A 24,795-nucleotide genomic window follows, 5' to 3' on the forward strand; every position below is an offset into this window, starting at 1 on the left:
TGTGGGAGAAGGCACAGTGTTTCCACCTATGCCTCCATCTTGGCGGAAGTTCTAAAATGTCTCTTCTTTAAAGAGACAAGTTGTAAAAAGAACCAAATAAAAATTCTGGAGTTGAAAAGCACAAAAATGAAAATGAAAACATTCACTAGAGGAATTCAATAGCATATCTGAACTGACAAAAACAAAAACTAGCCAACTCAAAAATAGGTCAACCGAAATTATACAATCTGAGGAACAGAAAGAAAAAAAAATGAAGAAAAATGAACAGTCTCAGAAATCTATGAAGCAGCACACGTTTACCAACATTTACTTATTGAGAATCCTAGAAGTATAAAAAGAGGCAGAAATGTTTGAAAAAAAAATGGTCCAAAACTTCCCAAGTTTGATGTAAAGCATTATTCCACACATCTTAGTGAACCCCAGCTGGGATAAATTTAGAGATCTACACCTAGACTCATCATAATCAAACTGTCAAAAAACAGAGACATAATCTTTAAAGTAGGAAGAGAGAAGTGATTCATCACATACAAAGGACACTCAGTAACAGCCGTCATCAAAACCACAGAAGCCAGAAGCAGTGGGATGATAAATTAAAGATGTTAAGAGAAAAGGACTTCCAACCAAGACTTCTATGTCAAGTAAAACTATCCTTTGAAAATGAAGAAGAAAGTTAGGCATTCCTAAATACACGAAAACTGAGAGAATTCATTGTTAGCAAACCTACCTAATAAGAAATACTGAAGAGAGTGCATCAGGCTGAAATGGAAAGGCATTAGGCAGTAACTCAAACTGCATAAAGTAATAAAGAGCACTGGTAGAGAGCATTACATATGTAAATGTAAAATCCAGTGTATGTATTTTTGTTAACAATTTTTCTCCAAACTGATTTAGAGACATAGAATAATAATTACAAACTTGTGTTGATGGACACACAATGGAGATGCAATTAAAGTGAACAAGAAGAACACAGGTGTGTAGGGTGGGAATGAAGGTATATAGGAGCAAAGTTTTCATTTAGTATCAGAATTATGCTTCAGTAGATTAGATTATTATAAATTAAGACATTAATTATAATCCTCAGGGGAACTACTAAGAAAATAACTCAGAAACTATCATAAAAAATGACAAGATAATTATGTTAGTAAACCAGAAAATATCTGTTTAACACAAAAGAAGACAGTAACAAAGTAATAGAGTAAGAAATCCATAGTCTATATAGAAAACAAATAGCACAATGGCAGACATAGATTCTACATTAAAATATTTCAAACCCTATATATGACAGGGGATTAATATCCAAAATTTATAAGGAATGCATACATCAAAACAGCGATAGCAAACAAACAACCCAATCAAAAAGTGGGTAAAAGGTCTGAATAGACATTTTTTCAAAGAAGATACAGATGGCCAACAGCTTGTTTCCCCAGCATCACTAATGACCAGAGAAATGAAAATCAAAACCGTAATGAAATATCACCTCCCACCTTTTAGGATGGCTTACTCAAAAAGACAAGAGAGGACGAGTACTGACAAGGATATGAAGAAAAGACACTAGTACAGTTGGTGGGAAGACAAATTGATGTCTCCACTAAGGAAAACAGTATGGAGGTTTCTCAAATATTTAAAAAATAGAACCACCATATGATTGAACAATTTCACTTCTGAGTATATATCCAAAGGAAGTGAAAACAGGATATTGAAAAGATATTTGTATGCTCATGTTCAATGCAGCATTATTCACGATAGCCAAGACGTGGAAACACCCAAATGCCCAACAACACCTGAGTGGATAGAGAGCATGTGGTACATATACAAGGGGATTTGATCCAGCCTTGAGCCCTATGGGAACCCTGCCATTTGCAACAACATGGATATACCTTGAGGGCATTAAGTAAAATAAGACACATACTTATATGTGGGATCTAAAACACAAAAAGAAAAAATTTCAAAACCATAGAAGCAGAGGATGGAAAAGTGGTTGCCAGTGCTGGTGAGTAGGGGAAGTAAGGAGAGGCTGGTAAAAGGCTATAAATTGCCCTGGCTGGTGTAGCTCAGTGGATTGAGCACGGGCCTGTGAATCAGTTGATTGCGGTTCGATTCCCAGCCAGGGCACATGCCTGGGTTGCAGGCCAGTTCCCAGCAGGGGACACACAGGAGGCAGACATATATTGATGTTTCTCTCCCTCTCTCCTTCCCTTCCCCTCTAAACATAAATAAATAAAATCTAAAAAAAATTTTTTTAAAGGCTACAAATTTTTACCTAATAGATGCATAAGGTCTGAGGAGCTTGTAAAACATGATAACTATAATTGATAAGATAATATTATTATAATTGATAAGACAAATTTGCTAAGACTTAGAACTTAGATGTTGTTATCAAAAAAAAGAAAAATGTGTGAGTTGATGGATGTGTATATTGAATACATAATATACACTTTAAATATCTTATAATTTTGTATGTCAATTATACCTCGATAAAGTGTAAAAAAATTTAAAGTACAATATATATACTTTTTGACCTAATAATTAAAAAGTCATTTATATCATTATCATGCTATGATATCATTATATTCTCCACCTTAGGAAAAAAGAACAAAATTACATTTCTGTGTGCTCATATGTATGCAAAGCTACAGTATGTTTTTAAAATATCTGCAAGCAGACTCAGCCTCTGGTGTGGGGACTGGTCCTGAAGAGAAGATCCAAGGGGACTCTTACATACACATATTGCTTGGATGTTTATGATGAGTGTGTTAATGTTTACTTGATATTAGAAAAAGAGCAGGGAAAGCACTTTAGGGGTTCTGATGTAACCAGGCGATCACCGACACCTGTAAGGCTCCTAACAGCTCTCATCTTTAGTCACTGACTTGCAGGTCAAGGCTAGATCAAGGTGGGAAAACACTTCTCAGACAGGATATGCCACCTGAATCCAGGGCCTGCCTTGCAATTGTGTACGTGGCTTTCCAAGAGCAATCACAAGCCCTAGACTTTGAGGTACCTTGAGAATTCCCCAGAAGCTGTGCATCGTCTTCACACTTCCCAGGAGGATATAAGTACTATCAATTATATGGAGAACTACACTTTTCTTATCCCAATTAAACTAGATATAATATCTTGATTACTTCTCCTCCCCCCTCCCCCACTCCCCGCTGTGAATTTCCAAATTTACTCCCCAGTTACTGGGAGCAGCTGCTGGGTCCCTCTGCTCCTGAAGTCCTCCTTCCTGGCTGTGGCCCAATTAAGCCACAGCTGAGCTGCTCTGAAGTGAGAAGTCCTGGGAGGCTTGTTAATTTCCACGCTTAAGAATATGGAAGGAACATCATTAAGAACTTCAGCTTATTACTTGGCTGAGCCAATCTCTGCAGCTAAGCAGGAAGATCAGAAGTGACTCAGTATCCCTCAGAGGCACCTAAAGAAACTCGTTTGAACTTTTATCTAATTTTATTCCAAGTGTGTACACTTAGCTACTAAGCACATGCTCAAAGCACCTTTGCTTTCACCACCACCATCACCCTGTCATTTCATCATAACCTCACCACCACAGTGGTGTTCTCCTCATCACTGTCCGTCATCACCACCCCCAAAATATTCTTCTTTTTTTATAAGATTTTATTTATTTTTAGGCAGAGGGTGAGGGAGGGAGAAAGAGAGAGAGAGAAACATCAATGTGTGGTGCCTCTCATGCATTCCCCACCAGAGACCTGGCCTGAGACCCAGGCATGTGCTCTGACTGGGAATCAAACCAGTGACCCTTTGGTTCACAGGCCGGTGCTCAATCCACTGACTCACAGCAGCCAAGGCTTCACCCTCAAAATCTCATCCTTCCCCTATTGCATTATTGTTCTCAATATTCCCACCACCTAAGTCATCATCTCAATATCATTACCATCAGTATTATCACCATCCCCATCACCACTGCGAAGTTATTCATGCCTTTCACCATGAAGTTTAATATCAGCTATAGGGTTTTTATAGATGTTCTTTATCAGGTTAGGAAGTCCTTTCAGTTCCTACAAAGGCTGAGAGTTTTCATGAGAAATGGATGTTGGATTTTTGTCACTGCTTTTTCTGAATCTATTGAGATAATCAGATGGTTTTTAATTGGTTAATATGATGAATTACAGTGATTGGTTTTCTTTTTTTAAAAGATTTTATTTATCTTTAGAGGAGAAGGGAAGGAGACTAGGAGAGAGGGAGAGAAACATCGATCCATGGTTGCCTCCCGTGAGTCCCCTGCTGGGAACTGGCCTGCAACCCAGGCATGTGCCCTGACTGGGAATCAAACCGTGATCTCTGGTTTGCAGGCGCATGCTCAATCCACTGAGCTACACCAGCCAGGGGGATTTTCTAATGTCAACTTGACCTTGCCTCTGTACAGTAAACCCCACTTAGCCATGATGTATTATACTTTTATTATATTGTTGGCTTTGGTTTGGTAAAATTTTGTTTAGAGTTCTCGCATCTACGTTCATAAGGAACATTGATCTATACTTTTATTTTCTTGTAATGTCTTTGTCTGGTTTTGATATCAGGGTCATGATGGCCTCACAGATCACATAGGGAAATATTCTCTTCTCTTCATTGTTCTGGCAGCCTGCCAGACTCCTTGCCTTCCCAGACTCCCTTGCTCCATGTCTCCCAGGCAACCAGCCAGGGGCAGGCCTTGGATGATGGAGACACAGGAATGGGCAGGGTGAGGAAGAGATGGTGAGGAATGGGCAGGGTCAGGCCTCCTTCCCCTTCTCCAGCAGGTGCTACCATAGGCCCAGATCCAGAACCTAATGGAGAAAGGGGGAACAGAAAGGGCAGGCCTGAATATTTTCTGAGGGAACGTGGACTTCAGCAGGCCTGAGAGATCAGATTGCCACTCCAGCTTGAGATTTGGCAGGATAAGATAAATGAAACCAACCCAGGTCCTCTGAGTGCTCTGATCCACTTCCTTTCTTAGGGACAGATAGGACTTGGGACTCAGTTCCTCAGGTTTCTTTGTGACACAACCAGAATGCTGACAACCACCAAATTCTTTCTGCAGCTTTGGGGCAGGACCTGCAGTGAAAATATCTGTTGGAAAGATTAAATCTTGCGTGCTGTGCCTCTCCCACCACCCACTCCACCCACTTTCCCAGCATTTGTTTCCCTGGGGGCCAAAGCAGTCAAGAGTCTTAACATCAAGGCCTTAAGGCATTAGTTGCACAGACAAACTCTTCAAAAAGCAATTACCCAGAATGCCTTGTAAAGGGCTGTGGGTGGGAAACCTGGCCCAGCAGGGCTGTGGGTGCCGCACACCAGCAGTAAGCCCCAGGGCCATTTCTCAGGGAAATTTTGCACGGCTTACCGACCTCAGCCACTGAAATTGCTTAAGCATGAGCTGTTGTGGCAATTCCTTCCATTCATGTCATGCCCTGTACCTGCAATTTGCAATTGTAAGGCTCAGAGAAAAAGTTTTAGTTCTCAATAATTCCAAGTCAGAGGATGAGAGAAAAGTGAAACATTAGTTTGAAGGGTTATAGCCAAATATTTAAGAAAACTAGAAAAATTCAGGATCCAGTCTAGTTTATAGGTGAAAATAAAACCTTAAAGACAATTGAGTGAACTATAATCTAATATCCACAACTGTATATTGTTTCTATTGAAAAACAATTTCTCCTCCTAAGTTTATCAATGATAGCCAAATTAAGACTAATCTAGTTTCAATAAATTTGGCCTGATTATTTTCATAAACAAGTCAAGAGTAACAATTGATTATACATACTCTCCTAAATCTGCTTTTCTGGAATCTTATAAGGAATCTCCAGAGTGAACTTTAATTAGCCTCTCAAGGCTAGGAAGCCAAGCCACATAGTTGCTATTAGGATTTGCCTGCAGTACCTGTAGGTTTGGGTGAATTCCTGAGGTTCTTGAGGTTCCCAAATGACTTGAGGTTGTTCTTTCGCCGCCTCTCAGGGGGGCAACCTTTGTTCCTTACCTCAAAACTCAGCTGTGACCCATATTAGCAAGGTACCAGGCTGTTTCTCCAAGGGGCTTTTATGGGCTTCCAAAGTCGATCTTAATTTCTTAAAGCTTTCTGGCGACGTCCAAGTCTATGCCTGTGTCTCTCTCAAACTGATATTTCAGTCAAAGCCTTGGCTAATAAAATCAGTTTTCTATTATGTCCGTTACAAGAAGAACATATTCTTACTGAATTTATGCAAACAAACCCATTGTCACGAAATTAATAACACTTGACAGGTTATTTCTATCTGACTGCTTTCCCCTCGCAATCTCAAATGCAGTGATTAAAATATAGGAAGTGATCGAGAAAATATTTACGGCATATAAGTCAGACAATTCGTCATTCATTCAAGTAAGAAACAGGGAGATGCCCCTTCCCATCCACACTGGCCTTTCCCAGTCCCAGTGGGAAAGGATCTCACTGATCTCAGTGATCTGTGCCACTTTCTGCTGCCTCCTCCATGCCCCCTCCACTCTGATTTTCTCACCCACTGCCTTCCTATGTACACTCACCACCCCCCCCCAGCTTCAGCGTCCTCATCAGTCATAATACAGACCTAATATTTTTTCTCTGGTGCCTCATATTCACGGAGTGATGTAAATACAGTAAATGGCCTTTTAAAAAATGCAGTTAAGTTAAATAGATGGGGCATTGATTTCTCTCCCTTTTTCCCATTTTTGCCTCAGACCCCCTAGATCCCAAGCCCCTAATTCTAACCCAGGCCTTTGACCGGCATTGGCCAACCCAGGGGCGCAGGTTTTCCCAGGGAATGAGAGCAAACACTGCTCCCCGTTTCCAACACCACTTTCCACGATCACTCTCCCACCTGGGAACTAGGACCATCTCCCTGGTTCAGTGGGGCCTCACCCATTCGTCCAATGGATGAGGGAGTACGTGTCATAATGGGTCTTATGTCACAGGTGAGAGAAGGGCTAGTGTGTGAGGTAACTGCTGGACCAGGCCAGAGCTTAGGTACGGTTACTTGACAAGATAAGTAACATTTTTGGAACAATGAGAAGCAAGCTACCTCGCATTAGCTTATCCCAACCCAAGCCCCCAATTCCTCCTTATGTTCCTAAAAGAATTCATCTTCTAAGCAACCTCCCTAACTTGAATCCTAACCCTTCTGGCCCCACCCCCGTGTGGCACTCACCTCTTTGTCTTTTCTGCCCTACCGCTCTCCCTCCTCTGAATATCACCAACTCTTTCCACTACCCCACCCACGTTATTTACCTTCCCAGTTATTCCTGTGCTCCTTCCAGGCCACCCAACTTTCTGCCTCCTTTATCGTAGCCCCCCTTCTAGCTATTCGTCTACCTTTGCCCCTATTCATCCCTCCTAGCCCCTCTTTCTGGTGCATAGATTTCTGTTCCTTGTCAACGCTCAAGCCCCCTCCCCCCTTCTCCCATCCAGACCTTCTAATTCACAAACATTGCCCTGGAGAGATAATCTCCCTACCAGTGGCACAGCTCTGGTGCAATGTAGATCATGACTGTGGACTGGCAGCAGCCCGATCCGGTGGACCTGAGACATTCGAGGTGATGGACCATCAACAGTCAGCTTGGAGGGTAAGCTCGGTTCCTTACAGGACCCCCTGTTTTCAGCCATGATGTGATACTTAATCTCATTTGTATAATTTCTTCCTTCTCATTCTATCAATCCCCTTCAGATGCCAGAGACACCTCTAACCAGTTCCCATTTCCGGAGAGTCTGTTCTTTTCCTGTCCTGCCTGACCAGGCAGCCTGCAGAGGCCTCTTCCTTTGTCATTGGCTTCTCCGTGGAACTGGACCAGTGACCACAGAAAAAACAGCAAGAAGAGTGAAAAGTGGAAAGCACCTAATCTGATCTCTAGGAAGGTAAGTCCATTTGATTTCCCCTGAGTTAAACTGAATGTAAGAATGGGTGTCCCCTGAGAACTCATACACCGGGTACAAGTCCCTACTATTGATACATAGGACACAAGGCTTTTTCAGTCTGGTTCCTTTAAAAGGTCATTTTTTTTTTGTATCCTAGAATTCTAGGATCTTGGAATTCTACACATTTCTGCCCTTGAAAAATGCCCACTGCAGGAAAGAAGGGACCCTCCACTGCGTTCTCTTCACAGCTCTGGGGGATTAGCCTCTTCCTCCGCCTCCAACCTACACCCCAGAGCGTGGCAGGTCACAGCGTCTGGAAGGAAGGAAGAACCGGTTCAGATTCTGCCCAGGTGATAGCATCAGAAGAATGCGTGCTCTGCATTTTTTAAAGTACTCTCGCCTGTAACACTGTCAACAATTTTTTCAAAAGTAAATAAAGCACCCTCCTCAGACGCACATATAGATTTAGTGCAATCTCAATAGTTTGGGGTAACTTCACAAGCTGATCATAGTTTATATGGAAAGGAAAGTTTTAGAATAACCAAGGCTCTCTCTAGTAGGAACCATTTCCCTAATAAATATCAGAACTTACCACAAAGATTACAGGAATGAACATGATGTAGTAATGGTGCAAGACAAAAGACAAATGACACAGAGTCCAGAAACAGACTCACACATATGTGGACATTTGTTTTACAACAAAAATAACATAGTGAAACAGTGGGGATACAACTGTCTTTTTGATAAATTGGTTCTGCGTCCATTGGAAACTCTCAAGAAAAAACCCATTTACCTGTAATTCTAGACTGCACTGCTATCAAAAGTCAGTTTCATGAAAACAGATCCAAATGTGAAGGGTACAAATAACGAACTCTTCCAGAATTGCTGTAGTTGGGCCTGGCTATTGAACCCTTGAGATGTGATATAAAATGTAATCTTTTTACTGGATTTTAAACACTCAGCCCTGACTGGCGTGGCTCAGTGGATTGAGCACCAGCCTGTGAACTGAGAGGTCACCGGTTTGATACCCAGTCAGGGCACATGCCAGTTATGGGCCAGGTCCCCAGTGGGGGGAGCGTGAGAGGCAACCAAATGACGTTTCTGTTGCCCTCTTCCTCCCTCCTTCCTTCCCCTCTCTCTAAAAATAAATAAATACAAAACCCTTAAACACTAAGTATATTTAAAATCTCAATAATTTTTATATTCAATTGTTAAAATAAGAAATTGGATATATTGGGTTAAATATTTAAAACTTAATTATCTGTTTTGTTTTGCTCTTTTATTTAGACATCAAAAAATTTTAAATTACACATGTAGCTTTCTTTATATTTCTTATTAAACAGCAAAGATCTAGAAGGTATTATAAAAAAATATCTTCCCATATCAAATTAGGAAAAATGTCTTAAGTGGCATTTAGAAAGCATTAACCATGAAAGAGAAGACCTATACATTTGACCACAATCAAATGTAAAGGAGACACTATTAAGTACCTTTTAGTTATCTTCTTGACTAAGAAGACAAGTCATACATGGGAGAGAAATTTGCAGCATATACAACTCTGAAAGGGCTATATCAACAATATATTAATATAGAGAACTCCAACAAATTGATTAACAAAATACTATCAATCCAAGAGAAGAATAAGAAAATATTTGAAAGAGTCACTTCACAAAAGAGGCTATCCAATAACCAATACACATGCAAAAAAAAACCCCCACAAAACTTGTTCAACCACACTAGTCAATAGGAAAATGCAAGTTAAAATCATGAATTGTTACTACATACCTATCAGATGGCTGTGATTAAAAAGACAGTATCACGTGTTGGCAAGGATGTGGAGCAACGAGAACCCTAGTAGTAGTAGGGTAGTACATCAGCTCTACCATTTTGCAAAAACAGTTGGTACCATCTACTAAAAGTGGACCCTAGGCATGTCCACTAGGCCTATGGTAAAAAAGGAGATTATCATCTCCTAAAAGCAGTGCTTCCACTTCTAAGTACACAGCCACCAAAACGTTTGTACATGTGCAGTAAGAGCCATCTGCAAAAATGTTCATGCAATGTTCCACAGATGTTATTGGTAACAGTCCCTACTGAAACAATGCAGGGTCATCTGTAGTAGCATCCATAAATAAACTGTGGTTTAGTCAGAAAAGAAAACGCTATACCGTAACGAACATGATGAAACCACAGCTCTATGCAGCAGCGCAGGTGAACTTCACACACATAGTGTTGGTGAAAAGAAGCCAGACACAAAAGCATGCACATTGTATGAATCTTCGCATACAAAGTGCAACACATGTAAAGTCTCATCTCTAGAATCAGAGACAGCGGTTCCACCTGAGGAGCAAGGAGAAGGCGGTGTCTGAGAAGGGGCACGAGAGAGGCTCCCTGAGGGCGGTTGATGCTCTGTTTCTGGGCTCATATGATGGTGAAATATGTGTACTTTGTGGTAAACCTGTGCGAACTACATTTTGGAAGAAAGCACTTTTCTGTCGTATGTGTGATGTTTCACAATAAAAAGGTTGTGGGTTTTTTTTGCTTTTTTTGTTAAGTGCTTCTCAAGAATCCCTGACTTGTGACTGTGGGTTGGGACAAGGTGCAGTGTCTGGAGGAAGGTGCAAGGATCTTCCATATAACATCCCAGCAGTTCTCCTCTTTTCCCTTCCCTCCCCACCTGCCAGAGTAGAGAGAGGATCACATGGCTTGTCTCCTTTACGCATTAATATGGTGACTGGGCACTTCTAAACATAAACCAACCTGGTGTGTTTGTCAAACCTCATGGGTCATGAGGTACTGTTTTTAATATATTGCTGGATATTATTTCCTAATACATAGCTAAAGAACCTTTCATGTATGACCATGAGAAATATTTATTTTAATTGTCCTTTTTGTAATAATTTTTCTGGGTTTGGTATCAATAATCCTGACTTCATAAAACAAGTTAGGAAATATTCCCTCCACTTGTTTTCTGAAACATTTTCTTCATTCGGTGTTCGACAGATTAACCAGAAGAGCCATCAGGGCCTAGGGATTTTATATTGTGGTAGGTTTTTCAACTTAATATATTTTTGAATAGATATATAACATTGCAAATTTTTCCATTTTTTTCAGTTCTGGAAATCTGTATTTTTACAAAAGTTACCCATTTCGTCTAAATTGTCAAACTTATTGACAAAATTCTTCATAGTATATCCTTATTGTTCATTTAAAATCTGTATGATGTATAGTGATGTCCCATTTTTATTCTTTAAAATAGTCCTCTGTGTCTTCTTTTTTCCTTAGCCTAGCTAGAAGTTTATCCATATTTTCAAAAAAAGTTTGTGTTCTTAAAAAAAGATTTTATTAATTTATTTTCAGAGAGACAAAGGGATGAAGAGAGGGAGAGAAACATCAATGTGCAGTTGCCTCTCACATGCCCACTGGGGACCTGGCCCACAGCCAAGGCATGTGCCCTGGGATCGAAACACCAACCCTTTATTTCTCAGGCTGGCACTCAATCCACTGAGCCACACCAGCCAGGGCTCAAAAAATCAGTTTTTTACCTTCTTGGTTTTCTCTATTGCTTGCCTATTTTTCATATAATTGACTTCTACTCTTATCTTTATTATTTTTCTTCTACTTCTTAATTTTTAGTAAGTTTTGTTCTTCTTTTTTCCAGATTCCTAAGGTAGGAGCCTTTCACCAATATTGTACTTTGATTCTTTTCTAATACCAGTATTTAAAGCTATATAGCTTTCCCTTCTCCTTCTCCCTGTCCCCTCCCCTCCCCCTTCCCTTCCACTTCTCCAGTTTTCTACCTTCTGCTCTACAAATTTTCAGCTGCCTCACAGTCCATGGACCTCAATCTGTTTCAATCTGTTCTCCCAACAAGGCAATATTGCCTGGCTCAGCTTGGGTTCCCCTTTCCTGCTTATCTCAGAAAGTGTCTCCAGGCGGAAATTAAGGGCAATTGCGGAGATCACATCTTATCATCCCATGTCTGAAAAGAGTTGTTTCGTGTACTTTGTCCAGCTCTTTGTAGCAGGAGGTCAAGCTTAGTACCAGTTCCTCTGCCATGGCTAGCAGTAAAAATCTTATTTTATATCTTCACCCAAATGGACATTAACTCTATACTATGCAGAACTGGTTTTGTACCATATAGATTGGTACTATTAATTCTAGTTTCAATTAATAGTATTACATTAGAAACCTTAGCCTTTTCTAGTTTATTCAGTCAACATGTTTCTAAAGGTCTATCCATATTGCTATGATACGTTTAGTGTGTGATTCTGTCACATAGTTGTCTCACCAGCACACAATGTTTATTTCATTTATTACGATATTTTTGTGTTATGAAATTATACTAATTTTTTTCTTCATAAAAGTTTCATGCATTTTATCAGGTTAATTCCTACATAATTCAGTTTGTCTCGAAAGTGGATGATATTTTATTTCCTAGTTGATTTCTCCCTGTTATCTGGGTCTCGGCATCTGATCCTAAATGAAAGGCAGAAGCTTCAAGGAAAATCTGTAACCTCACACACCAGACGAGATAAAAGAAAGACCAGGACAATTATGTTTTTCAGCTCTTCAGTATTTCTCAATACATAGTCTCAGAGTTTAGAAGCACACTGATGGCCTAGAATGACCCAAAGTAAAACAGAAGCTAGCCCCAGAGTCACTGGGATGGCCTGCCCTGTGTTGGGCTGTTATACAAGAATGTTTAGAACTTATATCAGGGCTCCATATCAGGAAAACATAAGAATGTGGAGCTGAGGTGGAGATGAAGCTACAGTAATTCCAACCCCTCTTCATTCTGAGCCCCAGCCCTGTGTGGAGGAAGGGCTGCACCACTGAGCACGGGCTGAAAAAATGTCAGTTTGCCTGGGGCAAACAGTCTCGCTGGTTGTCCAAGAGCTTAACAGTGTGGCTCCTTAGCAGAATGATGGCTCATTTTACCCTCTGTCTTAGGAAGGTAGTGAAGACTTCAGGAGGCTTTTTGAGCCTCACTAGGAAAAGGGACTCAGGCATGGCTGACAATGGCAAGTTAACAAAGGCGCATCTCCAGCTCAGTCAGCATGTGATGAAATCTGTATGATGTAATAAGAAAATCACGGTGCCAGTGGGCTGGGCTTCCAGTAAGCAGCAAGCATTTACCAAACATCCACATCTGTATCATGCCAGGTACTAATAACACAGAGGTGGACCAGATACAGTTCTTGTTCTCAAGTAACTTAGATATAAACAAACTAGTAAAAGCATTCTAATAATTGTAGATTTGGGGTAGAGCATGCTGAAAGAAAAACTGGCAGCAGAGTCCAATAAGGTTTTTGAGAGATGAGTGCATGTGAGCTCATTATAAACACTGGGTAGGTGTTCCCCAGGTAGACAATGCAGGAAAGAGCCTTCCAGGCCAAAGAGCAGGAGCTAAAGTAAGGAGTCACGGAGTCGCTTGCTGGGCTCAGGAGACTGCACATATGTTCACACAACTGACATGTTCAACATGGTGTCCCCCAGACCCAAACACATCCTGGAACACAGTCATGAATGAATAAGTGCCTCGAGGGAGGAAAGAAGGAAGAACACAGGCTTTGGAGTCAGTGTTTAGGTCCTTAATTTTAAAACCAGGGATGGCTCCTTTCTTTATGCTAGGCCTATTGTTGGTTCTTTTAAAATAAACTATATTATATAAGGTATCTAGAGTAGTCAAATTCGTAACAGAGAAAGTAAAATGATGGATGCCAGGAGCTGGCAGTAAGGGAAATGGGGAGTTACTGTTTAATGGGTATGAAAAGGTTCTGGAGATTGGTCTCCCACAATGTAAATACACTTAACACTACTGAAATGTGTACTTCAGAATGGTTCAGAAGGCAAAACTTTGTATATTTTATCACAATTAAAACTTGAAAAAATAAACTTTAAAGCCCCCCAGTTACTCAAATTAGGAAAGGACTATTTTGTCTACATTATCACATGGATGATCTGGGCCAGAATGTCTTCTCAGCTACAAGACCCCTCCTGTTTTGTGAAATAGACATAGAAGGTTTGATTCTGGGTATTCGCTTTAAAGCAAGAGAGGTTTCTTTCATGTTTTTTCTCATTTGTAATTTTAATCAAAGCATTGCTAATATCTAAGTTAACTTTTGGGGGAAAGAAACATCATAGAGAATTTCCCTCCAGAACAAAACATGTTCACTCCCCCAAACAATCAAATTCAAAGTCTAACAAAACAAACAAACAAAAAAAAACAAGAAAAGCCCACATATTTTTAAAAAGTAACAAAATCACCATACAGGGATTCAGTGTACATTTAGCAGCCTTCTCCCAGCTGTCTTTCAAAAAACAAAAACAAAAATCAAATAGCACCCTAGCTCATCAAAATATACATTTTCCATTTGCTTTTTTAAATTGAAAGTAATGATTAAAAAGTAAAACTTGAAGAGATTCACCATCAATTGCCTGACTCAATTCGATGTTATGGGCAGCACATGAAGGTCAGGAAGACCATTTGCAGCACACAGGATGAGGACATGTTAATCTTCAAGGCTGAGCTTTCTTCCAAACAGTGTAAAATACCCACAACTCCATGTATGAAGGGACGCAGACGACTTCCTTCGAGAATTCCACAGGGCAATAGAGGCACCCCAGCTGTTGTTCGTAGAGTGAAAGGGCTTCTGTCAAATTGACGGAGTTACCCTGTGTAAAATATTTCCCATCCTGCTTCAGTACTCTCATCGAAAGGTCAAGAATCAGTCTGAGAAATTCCCATGTGGATTCTTCTTCCAGAGATGTGGAGATTGGAACAGCTGTCAAATCATTAATCACATAATCAAACTGCTTGCCTTCTTTGGCATACCTCTTCAGTACTGGAACACAGTCTTCTATGAGAACCTGATAGCAGTCTCCTGAAAGATTGTCCAAGACGTCGCCACACGTCTTTCGCATGTATTTCTTACATCTATCAATCACCATTTGGTCAATATCTACCATCGTGGCCATCCTTGGCTTCAGTTTCACTAATTCACATAATATGCCCCCGTCTCCGCCGCCCAGGATCAGTACGTCTTTGCCAGTGTAATCCTCTTTGCCACTACCCATGATAGCCCGGGTATAGGCCCAATCACTCTCCGCCAGATTAACATCCCCATTCAGGATGAGCATATTTCCATACTGCTTCGAGTGCAGAATTTTAATATTCTGATAAGGCGACTCTTCATCACATACCACTTCATCTATGTCGTACTCGACCAGGCGGCCATCAGCAGTGGGCCAGTATCTGTCGATGGTCCCTCCTCGAACTATGGGTGGCAGTCGCTTCACCCCCGCAGGGCTGTCCTGACTCAGTTCTTTCATCCTTTCTTCTATTTTGTTCAAAAGACTGTCAACTTCTTTGGCTTGCGCAGTGTCGTTGTAACTCTGAATGTCCAGGGACACCAAGCCATGCGGGTAAATTCTCAAGTTGGCAAAGCTGCCGTTTTTGTGGAGGTAGGTCGCTAAACAGCCGTGATCCTGCCAGGTGTGCAGCGACTCCGTCATCCCCAGCTCCTGGAAAACGGACCTGAGGCTTTTTAAAATGGCCTCGCAGTCAGCTTGGGCGCCGAGACGGAAGTCCAACGTGCCGTGCCTGGCAGCGGCCATAGTGAGCTCCAGCCTTGTCCTTGCCCGACGCAGGCGGCCGCGAGAGTCCGGGCACCTTGCTGCCACCTAGTTGGAGGCCGGCGGGGACTGCTCGAAGTAGGAGAGGTTTCTGATCCCTTCAAAATCTTTTGCAATAACTGACCGGCCCAGAGGAGGTCCAATCATAAGCCCATTACCGCCACAGCGGGTCACAGCGCAACCAGTCCTTTTCCCGCAGTATCCGGGGGCGGTCCTAGCAACCAGGCTACGTCCTGAGAAGCAGCGGAAGGTGAGGCCAGCACCCCAAGGGGGCGGAGCTTGGAATAAAATTCTAGGCGGGGCTGGCCTGAGTGAATGCTGAGGGTGGAGGGTGACCTAGGACGCTGTTGCCTGGAGACAGCCAGGAGTGTCTAAGTCTAAAGACCGCCGGCTGCCCCGCCTTCCTCCAGAGTCTCAAAGGCAGTGAGAGGAACCTGTGTCGGACTCAGCCTGGCCAAGGCCATGGCTGGACACCAAAAGGAAAAGGTGGTGCCAGATGAGGTGCATCAGAACCAGATCTTGCGGGAATTGTACCTCAGAGAGCTACGAACCCAGCAACTCTACACTCAGTATCACGTGAATCCCCAGCGCAAGGGTGAGGGGCTCCGCGGATCAGGGGGAGGCGGGGCCGGGGCACAGCAGGAGGGGCCCTTCTCTGACCTCACCCACATTCCTAGACCTCAGGACTTTTAGGGAACCCAGGAGGCGGGGTGCGTTTCACCCCACATCACATCAGGTATGTTAGAGATATTTGAATGGCCGCGGTAAAATGTTTTTGAAAGGGAGTTGAAAGTCTTTTTCCAATTTTGCTTTTGAAATAATTATATTGGGCAGGGGTTTATTATATATTTTGTTTTGTGATTTTGGTTTGTCTTTAATGAAAAAAAGTTTGGGGTTATTTTTCAGACTTCTAAATTATCTTAGACCTTTGGAAAGTTCAGGGGTAGTAGACTCAGGGCCCATAGTGTCCCCCTCATAAAATAGCTTTACCTTCCACTCCTCATTTTGCGCATCCCTTGGGTGGTTTCATCTGGTACCCTCACATCGACTCCCCCTGAGTGCCATTGAGGTTTACATGGAGCCCCAAACCCATATGCCCAAACTCCCCCCAGGTCCCCCTACCCCTGGACAATCCATGGCTGTCTCAAACTCACCAGTTCCAAAACTAGACACATCCCACCTCCCTTCCCACCTGCTGCTACTCCAGAATATCCTGTCTTTGCAAAAGTCACCACAGCCATTTACTCTCCCAAGTTAGAAGCCTAGGAGTCATCCTCAATCACTGTGTCTCTCGGTCCACACATCTAAGTAAGTCCTCAGGTTACCATTTCTCTCACCTGCCCCTTCCCATGCTCCTACCTCAGTGAAACACACCATCACACATGTGGAGGCATCTCCGCCTCTCCTCACTTAATTCTGCCCTCTTAATAGTGCCTGAGTCTGCCTCTCTGTTCATGCCACCCCCAGGCCTCAGTGGAGCCCTCCTTACTTCTGCCTGGATTGAACTGGTGGTCTCTTAACTGCTCTTTTCCTCCAAGTCCCACCCCACTCCAAGTCCTACCCTGGGGATAGAGGTATGCTAAAAGGCAAGTTTGATCCTGCTATCCCTCTGCAAAATCCTCAGAAGCTTCTGAGCGCATTTGCGGACCCCTATGGGTCTGGCTCTGCCGCCCACGGAGCTTCACCCTCACTCCCCTCCCTACCCACACACACTTCCTTTGAGAAATGTTTTAGTGCTGACTCTGCACCAGCCACTTTTCTCCTGCCTTCTAAATAAGTGGGTTTCCTAACATATCCTGTCATTCCCAACCTCTTTGGAAACATTGTTCCTTCTCCCTGAACTTGTTCCCCCAACTTCAAGACCTGATTATTCTGGTTCACTGCAGCTCAGCTCTACAGAGAAAAATGTAATGTCATTTTTAACATAAAATTTCGTGTATTGAAGGCGTATTACAGGACACTTTCATATACATATTGAAATGACTACAACAGTCAAGCCGAGCAGCGTAGCTACCTCCTCACACAGTTACCCAGTGTGTGTTTCTGCGAGTGCTCATGAGCCCAGAAGTCTCATGTCTTCCCTTTTCTTACGAGTTAACCTGGTTTTCTACTGGAGTCTCCAATCACTAATTTCATGAAAACAAATTATTGCACAGTTTTAAGTTTGGTCCATCCCAACGATTTAATAATCCCTCAGCCTTCAGGTTTCCTAGGAAAAGCGATGCTCTCCCAAGTCATGCCCTTGAAAACAGGATTAATATGATCCGTTGCAGAACAGTGAGAACATATTAGAACTTGTGTTTAAGTTTACTTTTATGTGGAAAAAAGAAATGCCTTGTTAATATACTGATAGTCATATAAACACACTATATAAATTACTTATATTAGGGGGACATACTCAGACGTTTTTTACTAGGAGTTTTCGATAAAATCACTTTGGAGACCACTGGTTCCTTCTGGCCTCTGCCCATTTCCTACCACTCTCTACCTCGCTCACTGCTCTTGAATTACCCTGGCCTCTTACATGTTTCCCAAACTCACAGGGTCACTCTCAGGTTCTTTCCGTATCCTCACCCAGCACAAGCCCTCACTTTGTGCAGGACTCTGCTCTCATGTATCTCCCACTCCCACCCCACCATCATTTCTTGACCCTCCGGACCTACTGTGTTGGTCTGCATCTCACTTGTATTTGCCTGGAATTGTGTAGCTGTGTATTGTCCGTCACCACAAATGGAATGGAAGCTCAGGGAGCGTGGGAGCCTTCTCCGTTTGCAGCCCTGTCTACACTGCACCCGTAGCTAAGCGGGTGTCTGTGGATTCGGTACCACTGTTATCATGTAGCTTCCTGGGTATAGATCACTGTCTGGCTAATCTTCTTTGGCTGACCGGTATGTCTGCATCCCCGAACACCGAGGCTGTCCAAGAAAACATTCTGCAGTGATGACATTGTACTATATGTGTGCTGCCCAAAATGTGCTCTTGGGCACTTGAAATGCTCCTAGTGTCACCTAGGAATTAATTCTTTATTGTATTTATTTAAGTATTCGAGTTCAAGTAGCCACATGTGGCTGATAGCCACCAAACTGGACAGTGACCTTCTAGACTGTGAGGTCCTTGAGGGCCTTTTTCCCTAGTGCCCAGGACAATACCTGACTTGTGACAGACACTGAGAAAATACTAAATGGGAGACTGGCCTAAGGTGGGTCTTAGAGAGGGTAAGGAATTAATGTTTTAACATGAATTTGTGGTACTATTTTTGCTCTAGTTCACACAATCACCAGAAAGCCCATGTCTTGGCATGATAACATGGAAGAGCCTGCAGATGGTAAGTCCTGGGGCTTGAGACACCACTGAGATGGAACAAGGAGAGGCAGGTGGCTGCGTAGGCGTAGGGCAGTCCCCCCTTGGGGCGAAACACAGCCCTCTGCTTTGATCGTCTGAAAACTAGACTCATACTAACGAAGCTTGCAAGAGGCTGACATATTCTACCACACTCCCAGGCTAACTTTCAAGCCAGCAGAAATGTTTCTAATGACCTGAACGTTGCAGTCATTTGTTCATCAAACATCGGCTGTTGTAAGGACAAGTTTTGAAATCATACTTAGTTCCAGTCCTGGTTCTGCCTCTCATTAACTATGTGACTTGGGCAAGACTTTTGTACCTCCCCAAGCTTATCTCTAAGGATTCTTGTGAAGATTAAACAAAATATTTCCTGTGCCTAGAACAATATCTGTTACATGGTGGTCAGAAAATGTAGGTTAATACAATTATTTTCATTATTGCTTAGTGGTAGTCACTGTGTGATAGTACTCTGTGATGGGGCGGGGGGTGGGGATCTCATACCATAGTGAAGAAGACAGACAAATAAATTAGAGACTAGGACCGGAGTGGCAACAGCATAGAAGACACATACCTAAGTCAGGCAGTGGAGTTTGGGGAAGTCATCTTAAAGGAGGTGGTGGAAGGACCTTCCAAGTTATATGGAAGGACACAGAAATGAGACTTCCAGCCAAGATGGAGGAATAGGTAGACACACTGTGCCTCCTCACACAACCAAAATAAGTACAATAACAATTTAGAAACAAAAAGCAACCAGTACTGACAGAAAATTGAACTGGATGGAAGTCTGACAACCAAGGAGTTAAAGTAGACACTTTCATCCAGGCTGGTAGGAGGGGCAGAGTTGGGTAGAGAGTGCTCAGGGCAAAGTGGTGGTTGGTGGACCTTGGGCATGGGGTGAACCCAGCAGGGAGGCAGATTGTGGACGGGTGCGGCACACAAGGCGGCTGGCAGACCGGGAAGTCCCACATTTGTGCACAGATAAACCGGGGAAAACTGGGGAGTGAGACAGACCGCACAACCCAGGCTTGTACACAACCTCACACAACCCAATGATACTTGGACATTGTATCCCCTGTCCCTACTCCTAGACTGGGAGCTCCAGGAGAGCAGGGACCATGGCGATCTCATTCTCCTCTACCTCCAGAGCCCAGAACAATGCCCGGCACAGCTTGCGCTGAACATGCATTTGTTGAAAAATGAGTGGAGGAAGCAGACACCCTTGGTGCGAGGCACGGGGCCTAAGCAAGCCTCCGAGCCCAGGTGCCCTGCCTCTTTCAGGGAAGAAGGGTACAGACTAAAAAGGGCGCGGTGCCGCAGGTTGTTCCCCAAAACTGACTCTGTAACCCATGCCCCATCCTCCAGATAAGTTTCTGAATCTTATTCACCATGCTGCCCAGGGACCCAGGAAGAAATACTCGGAGACACAGACTGAAAGCCAAGAAATTGGATGGTTCTCAGAGCCCTTGGTGAGTGTGTCTCCTTTACTCAGGAAGCACAGAGGCCGCGGGGGTGCGGGGTGCGGTGCAAGATAGCAAGGGTGTGGACCAGGTACTTGGTGTTGAACTCTGGTTACCACTTATGGACCCCGTGACATTGAATAAGTGACTGGGCTATTTTATGACTCCATTTTCTTGGTGTAGACTGGAGATACTACAGCCAGTGTCTCATAAGGTCAGGAGGAATAAACGAGGTAGGCTTTGTAGGGTGGAAGGACAGAGCCCACCACATAGTGAATACTGTGTCGGTGTTGGTTAAAACAAAGGCAGCTGACGACAGACTGCCGGGATTTGCTTTACTGGTAACACGTAGGCTGGTCTTGGCCATGTCGAGATGTTAAGACATGTTAAGACATCTCTCTAAGTTTTCCCCTTACCTGTAGGAACAGTCATTTGGTTGGAAGATCCCTCCCTACAAGGAGGAGCCTTAAGCACATCAGCACCCTGAATGACGTAGAGCTTCTGTTACTGAGGGAAAACGTAGACTTTTAAAGAGACATCTTGCAGAACTTTCTGCCACTCTTGTCTTTTAACTCTGCTTATGCCTTTCATCACATAGCAGGTTTTAATCTTGAAGTAGCCAGCATGCCAATTTTCTCCATTATGGTTTCTGGGGTTTGTGCCTTGCTCAGATGTTTCGTAACATTCTGAGTTACAAAACAACTAGCTTTTCTCCTGCATTTCCCCCTAAATGTTGTATGTTTTTAAAGACCTAGCTTTTAGTACATGTGTGTATTGTGTGGGTGATTCGATGTTGCAGGCACTGTTCTGTAGCTGTGCCAGTACTTCCTTTGTGGTCTCAAAGGCTGCAGGCTCTTGCACACCCTGTGTCTCCACGTGTACTGCTCTGGACCCCCGATCAGTACTCCTTGGGGAAGTCCTACTCATCCTTCAAGAAACCTCAGGAGAAACCTCTTCCAGAAAGCCCCATTAAGGGACTAATACCTCCCACTCCTTAGCAGGCAGAGCTGGGCACTGCGCCCTGTGCTTCTACAGTACCATGTGCCTCCTGCTGTTACAACTCAATTCAGTGTTTCAGTATAACATGGTGGCTCTGGAGCCAGACAGGCTGGGTCCAAATCCCAGGTCCACCACTTTCTAACTGTGTAAACTGAAACTGAATCTCCACCTACATACTGTTAAATGGGGCTAAAAACGTCAATACTTGAAAGTTTGTTGTGAGGATTAACCAGAAACGTATATAATTTGCTAGGGTAGTACCTAGCACATAGTAAGTGCTCAATGAATGCGGGCTACTATGCTGTCAGTGAAGAATAGAAAGGAGGACACATGACCCCAACCGAGGACCATCAGGTGCTTCCCCAGCCCCTTGACTTGTACCCTGTTGTCTTTGGCCCCTGAGTAATTATGCAGTGCACACCCTTCCCACCACCCCCATCCCCTGACCTCTTATCTCTATTGTGGGCACCTGGCCTTCCCACCACTTCTACAACTCAGCCTGGGGCATTGGCTCTGCCACTGGGCGACTGTGTGGACACCGAATAAGTGTCTCCTAAGTCACTTCTACCAGTGAAGGGAGAGGTAATAGTTGCGCATTTGCAACAGGCCCTCCTCGGACCCAAGGCATGGCTTTGGAGAGAGGAGGCTGCAGGAGACAGGGCGAGGGTTCCAATGGGAGCCCCACCATGTTCCCAGGGGTCTGAGTCCGGGACAGCGAGTCCAGGATGGCAAGGCCCGGTAGACGGCTGGGGAAGAGACAAAGGCTCAAAGGGAAATAGGGCCACGTGTGTGCACAGGGGCCGGGGCTCACTTACAGTGGAGGAACGGAGGGTTGTGAAGGAAAGAATGCGAAGGTGATTTGAAAATCACCCAAGTTAGATCATTTGGCAACTTATAAAACTATTACAGAGCATAGTCATTTAGTTCATTGTTCTTCATTTTCTTAATAAGAAAGGCCTGACTCCCATGGGTACAGAGTGTGCATGTGCAAAGGCTGCATCTGTGACAAGCAGGTCTCACACCAGCCTCACCATGCCATGACAGGAAAGACTAGTGTGACTGCCCTGGCCGGCGCTGCCCTGCCCGACATACCCCTCCCCCCAGGCTTTGCAGATAACTGGCTGCTGGGGTGTCACAGCACTTCACCATGGAGTCGTGAAGGGTCTGCTAATGAGCTAAGCATGTGCATCATTACAAACTGGGGACCTTGCCGCTAGGTGGCGCTGGCGGCACAGTAAAGAAGTATACCCCAACACCCTGACATCCAGTTGCAGTGCAAACAGCAACTTGTGCTTGAAAGCAGAAAAGGCTCCATCAGCCCCAACGTCACTTAGGGCTCCTGGCTCCCTGGCAGGACCTCAGCCTGTGCAACCCCAGTAATAGGACATGGGGGAAGCCACACTCAACAAATACCGCTCAACCTCTGGTCTCTACATGAGCTGAACCGTGTCTTTTAGGTTGATAGCACAGTGGAGCTTCTGTAAGATTTATGTGTCAGAATTCTCACTCAGTTCTCTGTGTCTCTTCAACATTCATTCATTCATTTGCAGATATGTACAGAGTTCCTAGTGCCTGCTATCTACTGTTCTAGGTGCAAGAATAAGCAGGGACTAGCCCAGACAGGACCTGTCCTCGCAGAGCTCATGTTCCAGTGGGGGAGAGTCCAGAGGCCTTGAACTTAGGCCGTGGAAAGGGAAGTACAGAAGCTTTGCACAGGATATTCTCATCCAGTCCTGCAGCTTTTGTGATGTCAATGTTATCTTCATTTCATAAACTGGGTTTAGCCAGGAAGAACCAAGGATCGTGCATCAGCAGAGTGGGACCTAATTCAAGTCCAGGTCCATCTACTTCTAATCCAGGTCTACCCCTTCCTCACAGGCTGCTTTCTGACTTATGCTCTCCCATCTAGGTCAACCCAGAACGTGCCGACCGCAGGCTGAACCACTTCAAGGTCTACACTGACATCAGTCTGTACAAGGCTAAACTGTGGAGCCTGGGTGAAGATGATCGCCACAAGTAGTTTGCCAGTGGTGATATCTGCCCATCTTTAATGCCCAGAGTGCGTGCCGCCCAGATAAAGATACTTGAAAGCCTAAACTCGCCTATCCAGAGTCTCATGTTTCCCCTCTCTGCCCTTGACCACTGGACCAAATCCTTTATCTTCCAGACTAGTCCAAGGCCAGTTAAAGGCGGCAACCTCACTGCAGACAGTGTCTGCTCTGCCTTCCCAGGCCCTTGTAAAGGAAATAAAGGGATACGGATGGTATGAATCCATACAAACTGGGAGAGAATCATTAGCAACCAAGAAAACTGAAGGCATTTAGAAGATGGAGAGCTGATGAAAAGGGATGTAAGATGCCACCAAATGCAGGCTCAGGGGACACCTCTCAGCATAGAGCCCATGTCCCAGTCGTCACTGGGCCCTTAGACAGAATGGGGTGTGAAACGGGGAAATGAAAGTGGACCTCAGTGGGGAGTCTGCAGGGAGGCTGGCTCCACGCACCAGCGCCCAGGCATTTAACATCTCCCACACTGGAGGGTTATTCTCGGGGGAAACAGAGAGTCCAGGGTTCAGGGAAATTAAGTAAAGCACAGGGTAGCAATGAGGTATGAGGCTGAAAACAGTGAAAATCTGGGAAAGGAGGTTGAATCCCTAGCCCACAGCTGTACTGTGGTTTTACCGAAGGTTTGAAGCTGGTGGAATCCTCTCTGGGAGAATAAAAGCTTGAGAGAGAAGACTTCCCACATAGATCCTTTTAAAAATCCTTTTAAAAAGAGCTGCGGCGGGAATGTATAAGGGGACTAAAAGCTCATGTTAAAAAAAAGACACTAGAGATTGGAGAAACTTCCATATCAAAAAAAGGAAAAAGAGCTGGGGGCCTGACCAGTGTGGTCCAGGCGGTTGGGTTGTTGTCTGGCAAAACGAAAGGATGGTGGTTCAAATCCTGGTCAGGGCACATGCCTGGGTTTCGGGTTGTTTGCCAGTTAAAGTGGGTATGAGAGGCAGCAGATCAAAATTTCTTTCCTTCTTTCTCCCTCCCTTCCCCTCTCTTATTAAAAATAAATAAAATCCTTAAAAAAAAAAGCCAGGGAACGCACAGTCTGGGAACGTGTGGAGAAGTTGGGAGGTGGTGCAGTAGGGAGGGCGTGGTAGCTCCACGCACCCTCCCCGCCCCCCACCGCCCTGTGCATCTCTTCCACTTGGCTGCCAAGTCAGGTCTGAAAGGGTGAAGCCATGTACTGCTGAAATCACTCCTGCTTTGGGAACCTGAAAGTGTCTAGTGAAAGCCTGCAAGCCTGAGTGGCCTCCCCCGGGAGACATTTTCATAGAATAGATGATGGACTAGACTAATTATTAATGACTGTGTGGGAGTCTAGGAATGTGCCAATAACCCTTTTGCTATAAGGCAGTGATTTTTTATCCCTTTTTATCTCACGGCACACATCCACTAATTATATACTAAAATTCTGTGGCACACCAAAAACCATTTTTTTTTTGCCAACCAG

General features: G+C 43.9%; 2 protein-coding genes across 2 annotated transcripts; one reads left to right on the forward strand and one right to left on the reverse strand.

Moving 5' to 3' along the window:
* Positions 1-13,913: 13,913 nt before the first annotated feature.
* LOC119003352 (spermine synthase-like) lies at positions 13,914-15,702 on the reverse strand. Its single transcript, XM_037069640.1, has one exon. It carries the CDS (start codon positions 15,470-15,472, stop codon positions 14,375-14,377), a length of 1,098 nt encoding a protein of 365 aa, XP_036925535.1. The 5' UTR covers positions 15,473-15,702; the 3' UTR covers positions 13,914-14,374.
* A 171-nt stretch (positions 15,703-15,873) lies between these two features.
* On the forward strand, positions 15,874-23,631 carry CFAP144 (cilia and flagella associated protein 144). The gene is made up of 4 exons (XM_037069626.1): positions 15,874-16,085; positions 18,756-18,815; positions 20,195-20,298; positions 23,198-23,631. Exons 1-4 carry the CDS (start codon positions 15,953-15,955, stop codon positions 23,306-23,308), a joined length of 408 nt encoding a protein of 135 aa, XP_036925521.1. The 5' UTR covers positions 15,874-15,952; the 3' UTR covers positions 23,309-23,631.
* The last annotated feature ends 1,164 nt before the right edge of the window (positions 23,632-24,795 follow it).

This window comes from Sturnira hondurensis, unplaced genomic scaffold (assembly GCF_014824575.4).
Source record: "Sturnira hondurensis isolate 20B ecotype Veracruz unplaced genomic scaffold, ASM1482457v3 Scaffold0018725, whole genome shotgun sequence".
NCBI classification, from domain to species: domain Eukaryota; kingdom Metazoa; phylum Chordata; class Mammalia; order Chiroptera; family Phyllostomidae; genus Sturnira; species Sturnira hondurensis.

Bases quoted from the DNA above. Each gene is read 5' to 3' on its own strand.
- CFAP144 (XM_037069626.1), top strand. From the start codon at position 15,953: ATGGCTGGACACCAAAAGGAAAAGGTGGTGCCAGATGAGGTGCATCAG. The intron at 18,816-20,194 runs GTAAGTCCTGGG...CCCATCCTCCAG, and splicing joins CATGGAAGAGCCTGCAGATG to ATAAGTTTCTGAATCTTATT. The intron at 20,299-23,197 runs GTGAGTGTGTCT...TCTCCCATCTAG, and splicing joins GATGGTTCTCAGAGCCCTTG to GTCAACCCAGAACGTGCCGA.
- LOC119003352 (XM_037069640.1), bottom strand. From the start codon at position 15,472: ATGGCCGCTGCCAGGCACGGCACGTTGGACTTCCGTCTCGGCGCCCAA.